This window comes from Haliotis rufescens, unplaced genomic scaffold (genome assembly GCF_023055435.1).
Source record: "Haliotis rufescens isolate VD_foot unplaced genomic scaffold, xgHalRufe1.0.p SCAF_7, whole genome shotgun sequence".
Taxonomy (NCBI): domain Eukaryota; kingdom Metazoa; phylum Mollusca; class Gastropoda; order Lepetellida; family Haliotidae; genus Haliotis; species Haliotis rufescens.
In genome coordinates, this window is record NW_025964361.1 from 52,249,734 (window position 1) to 52,264,111 (window position 14,378).

At 45.4% G+C, this 14,378-nt stretch overlaps 1 protein-coding gene across 2 annotated transcripts; it reads left to right on the forward strand.

Annotated features, from left to right (window-relative positions):
• Positions 1-3,295: 3,295 nt before the first annotated feature.
• Positions 3,296-9,971, forward strand: LOC124133742 (collagen alpha-1(I) chain-like). 2 transcript variants are annotated; one of them, XM_048388259.1, is made up of 5 exons: positions 3,296-5,115; positions 5,284-5,950; positions 6,058-6,212; positions 7,479-7,705; positions 8,768-9,971. In XM_048388259.1, exons 1-5 carry the CDS (start codon positions 3,358-3,360, stop codon positions 9,609-9,611), a joined length of 3,651 nt encoding a protein of 1,216 aa, XP_048244216.1. In that variant the 5' UTR covers positions 3,296-3,357; the 3' UTR covers positions 9,612-9,971. The 2 variants fall into 2 exon arrangements, with proteins under 2 accessions (XP_048244216.1, XP_048244215.1); XM_048388258.1 differs by having other exon boundaries at positions 3,296-5,950.
• Positions 9,972-14,378: the final 4,407 nt, after the last annotated feature.

Genomic DNA, 14,378 nt, shown 5'->3' on the forward strand with positions numbered 1-14,378 from the left:
ACTGTTAGACTACCACCCCCCCACCCCCACCCCACCCCCCGGCCCCACCCCACAACCCACACCCCGCCCCCACACCCCGCACCCCACACCCACACCCCACCCCGAAAAATCAAACGACCAGTGCTAATATGCTTAGGTAACCTAGTGAGAAAATCAAGGCTAGACGTTGTGGAAAACGCAATAAAGGCGTGTTGTCCCACCAGGAGAATGAAACTGTGCACAACTCTTTTGGTTGTCATGGCTGCAATGCAAGACTGTGGTTTTGACCTCATTGAACACACTCCGTATTCACCTGATTGTGCACCGTCACGTTTCCACCCATACCAAACTTTGAACAAAGAACTGTCTAGAAAGCATTATGCAAATGGTGATGACGTCATTTCTGCTGTGGATAACTTTTCAAACCACCAGTAGGAATCCTTCTACACCAGTGGAATGCAGGCACCACTCCAGCATCTTTGGCAGAAATGTGTGGACCTCGGAGGGGTTATGTCGAAAAATATTAAGCGCTCCATCACACAGTCCATCGTAGTTAGGCTCAGAACCCCCTCCTATGATGATTTATCAATACTAAATTACATGGCATTCGCTTACACAAATACATTCTTTTATTTCAACGTTTAAAGGTGAGGTGAGGTGAAATGGGGTTTTACGTCGCGTCCAAGATTATTGCACTTATATAGCGCCGTGCATGTACGTGTGTGTGTTTGTGTGGCTGCTTGTACTAGTCCGGACTGATGCCGATTTATAGTGCTAGCTCACTGAGATACCATGCCGCAGTTTAACATGAATACCCCACTCAGACACAGTATACTGACTCCGAGCCGACCAGTCCTTGTTTTAGCCCCTTAATGCCGGGGGCCAGACAGGGTAACAACAAGTACCATCTTTTAACGTCTTTTGGTATGACGCGGCCGGGGATCGAACCCCAGACCTTCCGCTCTCCGTGCGGACGCTCTACCACTAGACCACGGAGGAGGTCCAACGTTTAAAGAAATCTCTCCCCAAAAGCAGAGTCCATTGTATAATTGCGACGATAGCAACAACAAGTGTTAATGAATTGAAAAGGTGATGGCATCCCGCCCCACCTGAGGCACCCGTCACAAATACATTTTGGTCACTGTTAAGTCAAATATTGAAATGCCCTCTATACGTCTACCATAACAGTAATGCCTTGAATGATGGTCGGAACTTTTTGAGCAAGACTCGTATCTTCAGAAAAAGAGCATATTCGATTGTACTTCAAACATGTAGACACTAAAGATTCTTGAATATTGCTCGACATAAGGAAGAGTTGACCATAGGAAAGTTGAAGTCACCCCACTTGCCATACAATCTTAGTTACAGCTTGCTGTTCTTTGACGTCATCCATCCGGAGCCAAAGTCTTGCTGTAAGTGACAATTATCTCTTTAAACAACTGAAGTCTGTACTGAGGGAACAAGGCTTGCAGTCGATGATTCCTTGAAGTCCGCTGTTGAGGGCCAGTTGGAAGAGTTATATCATAGTAAGATAACAATTCTGATTGACTTTTTGCAATATTCCAGCTATATGACGGCCGTCTGTAAATAGCGAGTCTAGACAATAAGACTGACATCATAAGCATCGTACCCAACTGGGATACAATGACATACATCAAGTCAGCGAGTCTGACCACCCCGATCCCGTTAGACGCCTCTTACGACAAGCATCGGTTGCTAAAGACCAATTCTAACCCGGATCTCCATGTATCTGAAGGACAAATGGACCAAATGCATTGAAAGGGGAGCCATTATATTGACAAATATAAGTGAACTTTGTGTTCCTCACTTTTGCAGGTGAATTATACCTATCACAATTGTTGAAATTCTGTAGATATTGGGGAAAACTCAAGCCTGACCTACATGGGAAGAAATATCGACAGTGTGTTTTAATTTGGGACATCCCAAAACAACAGTGAGCGACGATTAAATTACATTCCATAATCGCTCAATAAAGTGGTACATTCTCTACTGTTTAATTAATTATGAGAACATTATGAAAATATACTGTTGAACTGTTTTGTTTCAAATATTCAGGTTTCTGAAAAGCATTCAGGGAAATTTTGCCCGTAGTAAGTGGGGTAGAAGCAACATATATGATTGGGGATCGGGTGGGGATTGTGTGAATAGATGTGTGTGGCTGCTTGTACTAGTCCGGGCTTATGTCGGTTTTATAGTGCTAGCCCAATGAGATACCATGCCGCATTTTAACGATGATATCCAACTCAGACACAGTATGCTGACTCCGAGACGACCAGTCCTTGTGTTATGACATAAATTGTCTGCCGAGCACCAGGCAAGGAAACAAAAAATACCATCTTTTAACGTATTTTGGTATGACGCGAGCAGGGTTGGATGCACCGACCTTCCGCTCTGCGGCCAGACCTTCTATCCACTGGACCACGGAGGTGATCAACGTGTCAATTGGGCAACAACTGTGAGTACATAAACAATAATGTTCTGGATTATGATTATAACTTGTTGTACCATGGACATGTCATCTTAATTCTAAGAGAAATCTTTAGTCGCGCATGATACACCTGGGAGATGGTGAAGGTGAGGTGAGGTGAACTGGGGTTTAACGTCGCGTCCAAGATTATTGCACTTATATAGCGACGTGCATGCACGTGTGTGTGTGTGTGTGTGTGGCTGCTTGTACTAGTCCGGACTGATGCCGATTTATAGTGCTAGCCTACTGAGATACCATGCCGCAGTTTAACATGAATACCCCACAGTATACTGACTCCGAGCTGACCAGTCCTTGTTTTAGCCCCTTAATGCCGAGGGCCAGACAGGGTAACAACAAGTACCATCTTTTAACGTCTTTTGGTATGACGCAGCCGGGGATCGAACCCCGTTCCTTCCGCTCTCCGGGCGGACGTTCTACCACTAGACCACGGAGGCGGTTCACCTGGGAGAGCTTCTTACCAGAAACATTGAAATGTCATCGGTTAGCACCCTCAGTAAATAAGTATTACCAAGCATCAGGTACCCTTGGAGTAATTAACGCGCTTTTCGACATCTCACCCGAGTAGTATTTAACAGAGGCACACATGCAAAAACATGTGCACACACAGAGAAACGAAAATCTTCTTTTTGGGTGCAATAAAAAGTGTAACATGTTCCCTTTCACAAGCTTTGACAAATTAAACGAGCATCAAAATAAATTACATTCTATTCTGTGATTAACACGCAAGATCGTCCTTCTAATTGCGATTTTTCTCCATTAAAGTTTATCTTGGTTGGCCCTCCCTCCCGTACATTATAAATTGGGAGCAAAAGACTTCACTGCGCCTTTCAACAGGTACATGCGGACCTGTAAGGAGATAGGGCTTCATCATGAGATTATCATTACTAGTACTTGTGGTCTTCAGCGTCGGAGTTTCGTGTGCCCACAGCGGTAGGCGACAGCCTCAAAATGCGTACGATCATGGAGGAACGAGGGGCGGCAGTGGTACTGGTGTGACTAAGGGCGGAACCAGTGGTAGATACGGCGGAGTGAACACCGGTTCTAACAATGGAAGAATCAATGGTTGGCCTTCAGGAGGTATCACCGGCAGTGGGCATTCGGGCAGCTTCGGTGGCAGATATAATAGCCATGGGGGAAAACCCAGTAACAACAATGGAGGATACCCAAGTCATGGCTACGGAGGAAGACCCGATCCAAACAATAACGGAAGACTCGGTCCCAACTATGGAGGAAGATTTGATGCAAACATTGGTACCCACATTGGAGGAAGACCCGGCCCCCATTATGAAGGAAATGTTTATCCCATCTATGGAGGAAGACCCGGCCCCCACATTGGAGGAAGACCAGGCCCCCACATTGGAGGAAGACCCGGACCCCACATTGGAGGAAGACCCGGACCCCACATTGGAGGAAGACCCGGGCCCCACATTGGAGGAAGACCAGGACCCCACATTGGAGGAAGGCCCGGCCCCCACATTGGAGGAAGGCCCGGACCCCACATTGGAGGAAGACCCGGGCCCCACATTGGAGGAAGACCAGGACCCCACATTGGAGGAAGACCCGGGCCCCACATTGGAAGAAGACCAGGACCCCACATTGGAGGAAGGCCCGGACCCCACATTGGAGGAAGACCCGGACCCCACATTGGAGGAAGACCCGGGACCCACATTGGAAGAAGACCAGGACCCCACATTGGAGGAAGGCCCGGCCCCCACATTGGAGGAAGGCCCAGACCCCACATTGGAGGAAGACCCGGACCCCACATTGGAGGAAGACCCGGTTCCTACATTGGAGGAAGGCCCGGCCCCCACATTGGAGGAAGGCCCGGCCCCCACATTGGAGGAAGACCCGTCATCCTCAATGGAGGAAGACCCGGCACCCACATTAGAGGAAGATCCGGCCCCTATATTGGAGGAAGACCCGGACCCCACATTGGAGGAAGACCTGGCCCCCACATTGGAGGAAGACCCGATCTCCAAATTGGAGGAAGACCTGGTCCCCTCAATGGAGAAGGACCCGGCCCCCACATTGGAGGAAGACCCGGCTCCCACATTGGAGGAAGTCCCGGTCCTAACATTGAAGGAAGGCCCGGTCCCTACATTGGAGGAAGACCCGGCCCCCACATTGAAGGAAGACCCGGTTCCCACATTGGAGGAAGGCCCGGTCCCCACATTGGAGGAAGACCCGGTCCCCAAATTGGAGGAAAACCCGGCCCCCTCAATGGAGAAGGACCCGGCCCCCACATTGGAGGAAGACCCGGCTCCCACATTGGAGGAAGGCCCGGTCCTCACATTGAAGGAAGGCCCGGTCCCCACATTGGAGGAAGACCCGGCCCCCACATTGAAGGAAGGCCCGGTTCCCACATTGGAGGAAGGCCCGGTCCCCACATTGGAGAAAGACCCGGTCCCCAAATTGGAGGAAGACCCGGCCCCCTAAATGGAGAAGGACCCGGCACCCACATTGGAGGAAGACCTGGCCCCCTCGATGGAGAAGGACCCGGCCCCCACATTGGAGGAGGACCCGGACCCCACATTGGAGGAAGGCCCGGTCCCCACATTGGAGGAAGACCCGGTCTCCAAATTGGAGGAAGACCCGGCCCCCTCAATGGAGAAGTACCCGGCACCCACATTGAAGGAAGGCCCGGTCCTCACATTGAAGGAAGGCCCGGCCCCCACATTGAAGGAAGACCCGGCTCCCACATTGGAGGAAGGCCCGGTCCCCACATTGGAGGAAGACCCGGTCTCCAAATTGGAGGAAGACCCGGCCCCCTCAATGGAGAAGTACCCGGCACCCACATTGGAGGAAGATCTGGCCCCCTCGATGGAGAAGGACCCGGCCCCCACATTGGAGGAGGACCCGGCCCCCACATTGGAGGAAGACCCGGCTCCCACATTGGAGGAAGACCCGGTCCTCACATTGAAGGAAGGCCCGGTCCCCACATTGGAGGAAGGCCCGGCCCCCACATTGGAGGAAGACCCGGCTCCCACATTGGAGGAAGGCCCGGTCCTCACATTGAAGGAAGGCCCGGTCCCCACATTGGAGGAAGACCCGGCCCCCACATTGAAGGAAGACCCGGCTCCCACATTGGAGGAAGGCCCGGTCCCCACATTGGAGGAAGACCCGGCCCCCTCAATGGAGAAGGACCCGGCCCCCACATTGGAGGAAGACCTGGCCCCCTCGATGGAGAAGGACCCGGCCCCCACATTGGAGGAAGACCCGGTCCCAACAGTGGCAGAAAACCTGGTCCGGACAATGGTGGCTACCCAAGTGGCGGTTACGAGGGAATACTCCACCCAAACAATGGGAAAAGACTTGGCACAGAAAATGGTGGCAACCTAAGTCACGGTAATGGAGGCAGAATACCCGGTAACAATGATGGTAGAAGACCTGGCACCAACAATGGAAACTTTCCAAGTGGTGTTAGTGGAGGAGGACGCGGTACCAATAACGAAATTGACTATGGTAAGTTGATGTATAATTATGTAATTGTAATTAGAACATCCAGAAATATATCTGATACTTGTGGAGTACCGCTCATCTTTTTTAAAACAATGTTTCGCTACTTCCAGAACTGTGCACTCAACTTGCTGATGAAGGTTCTTCTGACTTCTTCACTGAACCATATTGTTTCCAAGTAACGCTCAGCAAGTGCCGTATTTCTTCTGTTAGGGTTTCGCAGATCTATCTTCAACCTAATGCCCTTGTTCCATCCTTCACCGGTACAGTAAGTACATGCACTATCATACTCCTATTAATTGTCAAAATGTTTGTCAAATGTCTCTCAACATGATCGTGTTACACGCGCGCTACTTTCATTAGGACCTGGCATCTTTAACTTGGTGGGCCAGTCGTCTAATGCGACAGATTTGCGTCGCTCGGGCGCGCCAGAACCCTATTACCGTGGGTTCGAATCCCGGTTCGCCCCGATCATGTTTCTAGGTTTGTCAGCACCATACATGTGCCAAGTGCTCGCTCGTCACGCCGAAGACCCGGGTTCGAATCCCGACATAGGTACAATGTGTGAAGCCCATTTCTGGTGTCCCCCGCCGTGATATTGCTGGAATATTGCTAAAAGCGGCGTAAAACCATACTCCCTCACTCATACCCGTGCCCTTGCAGCAAAGTGGTAAACGTCTAAGACCAAGCAATTCAACTTTTGATGTAACCACTTTTGTGAATTGTGAAGTATTAAACACCTGTTAGCAGAATCAGACAACGGACGATATCCCTGAAACTTCTTTCTCAGTCTCAAACGGTGGACGGGTTCACATAATGATGTATGTATGCACATTCGGATTTGATCGTTCATCTTTATTTCCCTTTATACCCTACTTGGACATAAAACAATACATGCGTCAAATAGATGGTGAAAATCATCTGTTGTACCTATTGAACCTATTGGTAGCAGTGTCTTCACACACATATATGTCACAAATATGTCATATCTGTTGGAGGTTTGGAACCTAACCAGCTTGATGCACCAACATTTACATCTGGTTATGAAATTCCAGTCGCCCATGTGGCTGATACAGAGAGGGTTGTTGATGAAGTTGGAGAACTCCACAAATGAAGCATCTACAGACTACCTCTGTCTCAGACAAGGCAGTGGTAGATAACCTGTAGGTGTAGATCCATTCAATAAATGTATTCACATTCATCAAACCACCCTGTCAAACACCTGCTAGCATATAGCAGTTAGACTACTTATTAGAATATAATAGACGTTGCAGACCGACGTCTGACGTAATTCACATAACTTTTTCATTCAATGCAACGTCGCTGTACAGGTGCTACTACTTTTATCGAGCAAATGCATTGGAAGCATAATTAAGTTGAAATCCATGTGAGCGTCTGTCGTCATCGTTACTGAAATTTGTAAAGTGCCACTTAAAGATAAATACAAATGATTTGTTAATCCGTAAACCGTATTCCTGGGAAGGACACTATCTGGCCTGACGATGTTTCACCTCCGTGTTCTGATTTTCGACAGGCTGCTGACTATATGTTCCAAGTCAGGAAGTGCATTACAAGAAGACTGTTGCCAACTCTGGAGAACCCCGTCTGTAGCAACGTGGTAGACCTAGCTGAAGGCAGTCTCACCGACCCCGACGGCTGCATCGGCCAAGATGACTTCTGTACCGTAATGTCTAATGCTAAGGACGCAAGGAAGCTTTATATTGTTTTCGGTCTTCCCCATCCAAGTGACTTCCAGGCACGGTAAGATGACCGCATAAACTTTATCAATCTCCTCTACAACTTTGTATTTTCTTGAAACACATGCAGTATGTTTTACGGCAAGTTTAAGTGGCATCGTTGGTACTCAATGCCATATAAAGGCCCAGTAACTTTAAAAATAACGTCAAGATCCTTTCTGTAATCATAAGAAATCTGTGCTCGTCAATTGTACGATTTCGACTATATCCTAAGCATGTGTTCATACATCATACCTTGATCCACCTTGATACCTTGAGGCATTTGTCAATAAATGGGGTGACCATAAATTTAGTTATATCTCTATCTTCAACAAAGAAAAGTAAATGTCATCTGAAGTATGTGAAATGATTAACATCATCATTGATAACATCCATGTGAAATATTGGGATAGGGCATTTAGGCAAGAAGTAGGCATTAGCATGCCCACCAATCGTGCTCCTCCCCTTGCTGGTCTTTTTTATGCTTACAAGTCAAGATTGCTTCTCGGATTTTCAAGGGGATTTCCAAAGGTGTTGAAATTAAGTTTCAGGTGATGACTGATGATCTAATATCATTCACTAATGGTCAAATAGTCAATTCCCTTCCACTGGTTTGCCCATCCGAGATCGAAATAATAGAGACCAATTAAACCGCCTCATCTGTTTCACTTTTATATGATGCATAAATATTCAGAGTGACAAAAAACTATCCACAAGATCGTATGGCAAGAGGGATGTCTTCAACTTTCTAATGGTCAACTTTCTAAGAGTCAAGTTTCCGTTTATGTCGAGCAATATCCTTCGTTTAGTGGTATTCTGCTACTACATGGTCTATCAGATGTAACGGTAACTATTTCCCGTATTATTTCTGTTGCAACACAACACAAAGTTACACTTTGGTAGGGGTAATGGATTGGCTTGTGTTGGTGAGAGGGAATGAGGCAACCTCAGGAATCTCGCTGAGTGAAAACCTCGCTAAATATAAGTATACATTCTTGCTTGGTAGATTTATACACGCGTAGAGGATATTTTTCAGCTCCTGATATATGTAGTTCATTGTTTAACGCCATGTTCCATTCGATTTCAGACTTTTGGATGTATTCAAAGACCTTATAAGAAACTGCGATAGTGATGCTCAGGACAATTATGAGAATATGATCAACCCGGGCAGTGGGTCTGAAGGAAACAATGGAGGAGGGCGTAGCAACGGAGGAAACAATGGAGGAGGGCGTGGCAACGAAGGAACCAGTGGAGGAGGGCGTGGCAACGGAGGAAACAATGGAGGAGGGCGCGGCAACGGAGGAAACAATGGAGGAGGGGGTGACAACGGAGAATACTATGTAGGAGGGCGTGGCAACGGAGGAAACAATGGAGGAGAGCGTGGCAACGGAGAACACAATGGAGGAGGGGGTGACAACGGAGAATACAACGGAGGAGGGCGTAGCAACGGAGGAAACCATGGAGGCGGGCGTGGCAACGTAGAACACAATGGAGGAGGGGATGACAACGGAGAACACAATGGAGGAGGGCGTGGCAACGGAGAACACAACGGAGGACGGCGAGGCAACGGGAAACACAATGGAGGAGGGCGTTTCAACGGAGGAAACGATGGAGGTGGACGTGGCAACGGAGGACACGATGGAAGAATCGGTGGAGGAGGGCGTGGCACCGGAGGACACAATCTAGGAGGCCGTGGCAACGGTGGAAACAATGAAGGAGGTAGAGGAAACCAAGGACACAATGGAGGAGGGCGTGGCAACGGAGGAAACAATGGAGGAGGGCGTGGCAACGGAGGAAACAATACAGGAAATCCTAGCAACGGAGGAAACAATGGAGGAAATCGTGGCAACGGAGGAAACAATGGAGGAGGGCGTGGTGGATTCCGAACGACCACGATGATGATGATGATGGGGGGAGCAGGAGGCGACTAGACAATTCCCCGAATCGTGATAAAGACATTTACCCTATGAATATCATTTACTCCCATGACATTACATGATGCTTGATTGTTCTCCAGATGCTCAAAAATCACCATTAATGACCCGGTGCTATATGAAAAGAATCTTTCAAAGATCTCGTTATTCTCATGATTGTAAGTTACTTTAGAAATGTGATACATTTTGAAATATTCTCTCTAAAACCACACATTCCATGAAATGTGGCACAGACCAGTCTTATCTGTGCTGAAGGTAAATCACTGGTAATATTCAGTAACGCGTTCAAGTATCATTCTTGTCATCTTATGTGCATGTATATACATATAACAAAGAAATAAACATTTGACTATGAAATGGTTATTCGGTTACTTTATAACTTACAGCTGGAGTGATAAACTCAAACCATGTCCAAGGGATGTTCTTGGGAAGGCAAAAAGATGGTTAATTTGACTGGCGTTGAGATAGATAAGTCGACTAGCGTTGAGATGGATATCTCGACTGGCGTTGCGATGGATAAAGCTAACAATGGTAAGGAAAAGGAATCCCTAAGTTGAAGTGTCGGTCATTCAAACACCACCGTTACATTTTGTTGAATGACTTTAATTATCAGCATTCCTCTTCCGGGAGTATATATCTGTGTGGATGTGTCTTTGTTGTTTAACGTCGCCATTAACAATATTAGTGAGTGAGTGAGTTGGTATGGTTTTACGCCGCTTTTAGCAATATTCCAGCAATATCAAGGCGGGGGACATCAGAAATGTACCCATTTCGGGAATCGTGCCCATGTCTTCGGCGTGACGAGCGAACGCTTTAACCACTGGACTACCCCTCCACCCCAACAATATTAGTAAAACAATCAAGAATGAACAAGATTGATATTATGAGCAGCGATTCACGCCGTTGATGTACGACGACAGGCAATCAACCAACTCACCGATCCTGCCCACCTGCCCAGGAAGTGATCTCTTACGAGGATCAAGGTTGGTACGGGGCCCATGTGTGCAGATGGATGCGTGACCCTTGGACTGGTGAAACGTGTAGACAATGTATATGAATAACACTGATTGTGAGGGGTGGGATTCACTGATCACGGCAACAGTGCTCAGTACACTCCCAAGCTCACATAACCTCGAAGTAGATTTGAAATGTTGGCTTGAAGACAAGATCAGGTGGGGGGAAAACTCACATGTAGAAACATGTTTGATTGTACCTCTGAAGTTCAGAAAAGTAGGCACCAAAGGGTTGGAGCTGCAGGAAAGTTGACAAATGGAAAGTTGAAATCATCGTCTTGTGGAGCATAATTGTCAATTTTTTATGCATATATATGAATATAAAAAAGAAGAAGCGGTTTCACTGGTATCATCTATTTCTAGTTCAGACAGGTAAATCAGAGAACGGGAACTCGCTACTTGCAATTATTTAATGATATTTGATCATCGAAATAGAGGTTAAAAGCCAAATACCTGTGTTTTGATTTTGCCAATCAAAGTAGTATTCCGATTTATATGTATAAAGACCTAGGCCAGCAAGGAAGGAAAGCACAATCGGTGCCCGTACGTCTTGCCAAAGGGTTTACCCCCAAGTTTCACATATATTAGGATATCCAACATTTCACATATTATTTTCTCAGTAAACATCAGATGACATTAATTTTGCTTTCATTTTCGATAATTGTCCTGAACCTTTTCAGATAGATATGTAACTATATCTGTGGTCACCACATTTAATGACAAATGGCGTATGGATCAAGGAACGAAGTTTTCTGTTAAGTTATTACAGAAATGAACTTCGCTCTTGCTCTTTTCTGAGATTGCACATGAATCCACATGATATTAATTCCACTTGTCTCAAATACTTTCTCAAACAATAAATATGAGGAAAGTCCTTCCTTGATTGTATTTAGGATTATGGTTCATCTTTGAGACACAGGATTTGGTCGAACTGGTACTCCTTGACTGTAACGTGTCTCGTTGTCCAGCTTTTATTGAGCTTTGTAAGCCAGTACAAAATGAATGGACATGTCTTCAACTTTTAGAGTCCAACCAAACGTTGAGAGTACTGATTCGTGGATTAAGCAGTTTTCCCCTCTTACAAGGCCTTACATAACGTACTCATTGTATGTTAGGATCACTACACTAAGTGTTTCATCAAAGAACTTGGTACAAGTGACATATTAAATAATGCCACGTATAAGGAAAAAAGTTAACCATATGCTATTGAAATTGATATGAGTACATTACAATTTACATGAAATAGAAAATTATAAATTCTTGGTTATATTATATTACAATAAGATAGATAAAAATCAAGTCAGTTCATGTCTGACATATATCTTGTGTCAAAGGTAAGATTTTCTATATTGCCAAAGGGCCCGTGAAGATCCGGGATAGAATAGGTCTTCTGCAACCCATGCTTGCCGTAAAAGGCGACTATGCTTTTCGTAAGAGGCGACTAACGGGATCGGGTGGTCAGGCTCGCTGACCTGGTTGATGCATGTCAATTTCGTGGATCGATGCTCATGTTGTCAATCACTGGGTTGTCTGGTCCAGACTCGGTTATTTACAGACCGCCGTCATATAACTAGAATATTGCTGAGTGCGGCGTTAAACAACAACAACAAAAACAAAAAAACATTGCCAAAGACCCACCTGGCTTCAAATACAATTGAAGTTTATCGAATTGGGTGAACGGTTGGCATACAGTGATTGATTTTTTTACAGATTAAAATCCTGTCAATCACATTAGTGTCAAAAGGGACAGAAAGTTCAATGATATACATGATTTAATTGGATTTATCAGAAAGGACAGGATCAGGTTTGTTGGCCTGGATACGGCTGTAAATGGGCCTATTCCAAAGAATTTTGTATTCCGGGTCGTGCCATGGATGGACCACTGTGTCAAAACCACAAGCATGGCGAAGACGGTAATAAAATGATCGGGTTACACCATCATGTCGTTTATGATACTGTGTTTGTGCCAAAGCTGGGCATCCACTGACAATGTGTTGGACAGTCTCATGCTTCACAAGAGGATCATCAGACAAATAAATGTGTGCAAAAGTGCACAAAACAATTCTATCATGAAGAGCCTGAACGTTAATCAAACCACGCCCTCCCATAATGATCGGTAAACATAAGCGATTGAGGGAAGAGCGAGGGTGGTGGGATCTATTGTCTGACATGATTCTTTGTGTGAGGGTGTCAATACCCTGAATTTCTTGTTTCGTCCAATCAACAACACCAAACGAATACGAAGGGACGGGTACAGCATAAGTATTTGTGGCTTTAACTTTATTGTGAGCGTTCAGCTCTGAACTCCAGATTTTCTTAAGTCTACATACATTTGTACTCTGCCCGAAGTATTTCCTTGATATGGGCATTCTGGAGATTGTCCCTAATATGCATCCCTAAGTTCGTATAGGCAATAAGTTCAAGGTCATCCATGTAAAGGAGGTGATTAAGGGGTGTTGGGGATCGGTGCTGAGGAGGTCCAGGATGATAACCTTCCTCTTTGCTAAGCAAAAAGCTTAAAGGATTTAATGAAAACAGAAAAGCAAAGGACTAAACGAATCGCCCTGACATATTCCTCTCCTAATAGAAATAGGTTCCGAAGTCAACACCTACCCCTGCGAATACATCCCAAGTTGAGTTGACCAGCAATTCATTAAAGACTTGAGTTAAACAAGTAGTCGCTCGGGGAGGTCAATGCATTCCAGTGACTTCAAAATCCATTCGTGAGGTAGAAGAATTTCTGTAGTCTATCCAAGACATTGAGAGGTTACGGTGGTACGTTTTAGCCATTTTCTGAACCAGCAATTGGTTCTTACAACCCCAACATCCCTTTCTGGCTCCTTTCTGCTCATTGTAAATAAAGTCATTCGAAGCGCAGTACGATGACACGAACTCTGTAAGACACCCTGTAAATAGTTTGTACTGTGTGTTCAAACAAGTAATTGAGCGGAAGTTTTGGGGTCAGTCAGATCATGAAATTTCCTATTTTGACTTGTACCACATGTTCCCGTGTTTTTTTCCAGGTGAACAACTGCCCTGCTTCTGCATGTGTTTGTGACGGGCGCCATTGCAGGACACATCCACCTTTTCGCGAACACCTGGTATCATCACTTTTCGATAGTGATTTATGATATATTCGGAATTGTTCAACGGACTTTGCTTCAGCAGAGATTCCTTGTACATGTCGAAGAGGTTTTGACTCTTCTATTTGTAATAGGTTTTCATTGTCCCTTTGATAACACACGTAACATAGGCAGCACATGATGCTAAGTCACCATTATAGGTTACATATATACAGTAAACTACGGTTATAACGAACTCAAAGGGACTACTAATTCGTTATAACCGTAATTCGTTATAAGCATATATACAGCATAACTACAGCATATAGTCGGGACTAAAAAGTTAGTTCGTTATATCCGTTAGTTCGTTATAAGCGTGTTCGTTAATTATAACCGTAGTTTACTGTATTCAGATACTTTCGTAGCGAATGTTCTCTTTGAGAAAATGTTATATTTTTAAAATTGGTAAATGCTTTTAGTCTATGTTTTATTTTCAGGATGCCGTTGTGAATTAAAGGTATGATTTTCAAGTGGTTCATTGTATATCTAACATCCAAGCAATGGGCAAAACATTAATTCAAGCAATTAAATAGTTTATTTTTAATGGTGTCAACATTTCGTGTTCCTTTTAATAATACATGTGTGAACATTAAAAACACCACATTTCATAAATATTGAAGAGGCATTGG

Bases quoted from the DNA above. Each gene is read 5' to 3' on its own strand.
- LOC124133742 (XM_048388258.1), top strand. From the start codon at position 3,358: ATGAGATTATCATTACTAGTACTTGTGGTCTTCAGCGTCGGAGTTTCG. The intron at 5,951-6,057 runs GTAAGTTGATGT...CGCTACTTCCAG, and splicing joins CAATAACGAAATTGACTATG to AACTGTGCACTCAACTTGCT. The intron at 7,706-8,767 runs GTAAGATGACCG...ATTCGATTTCAG, and splicing joins CCAAGTGACTTCCAGGCACG to ACTTTTGGATGTATTCAAAG.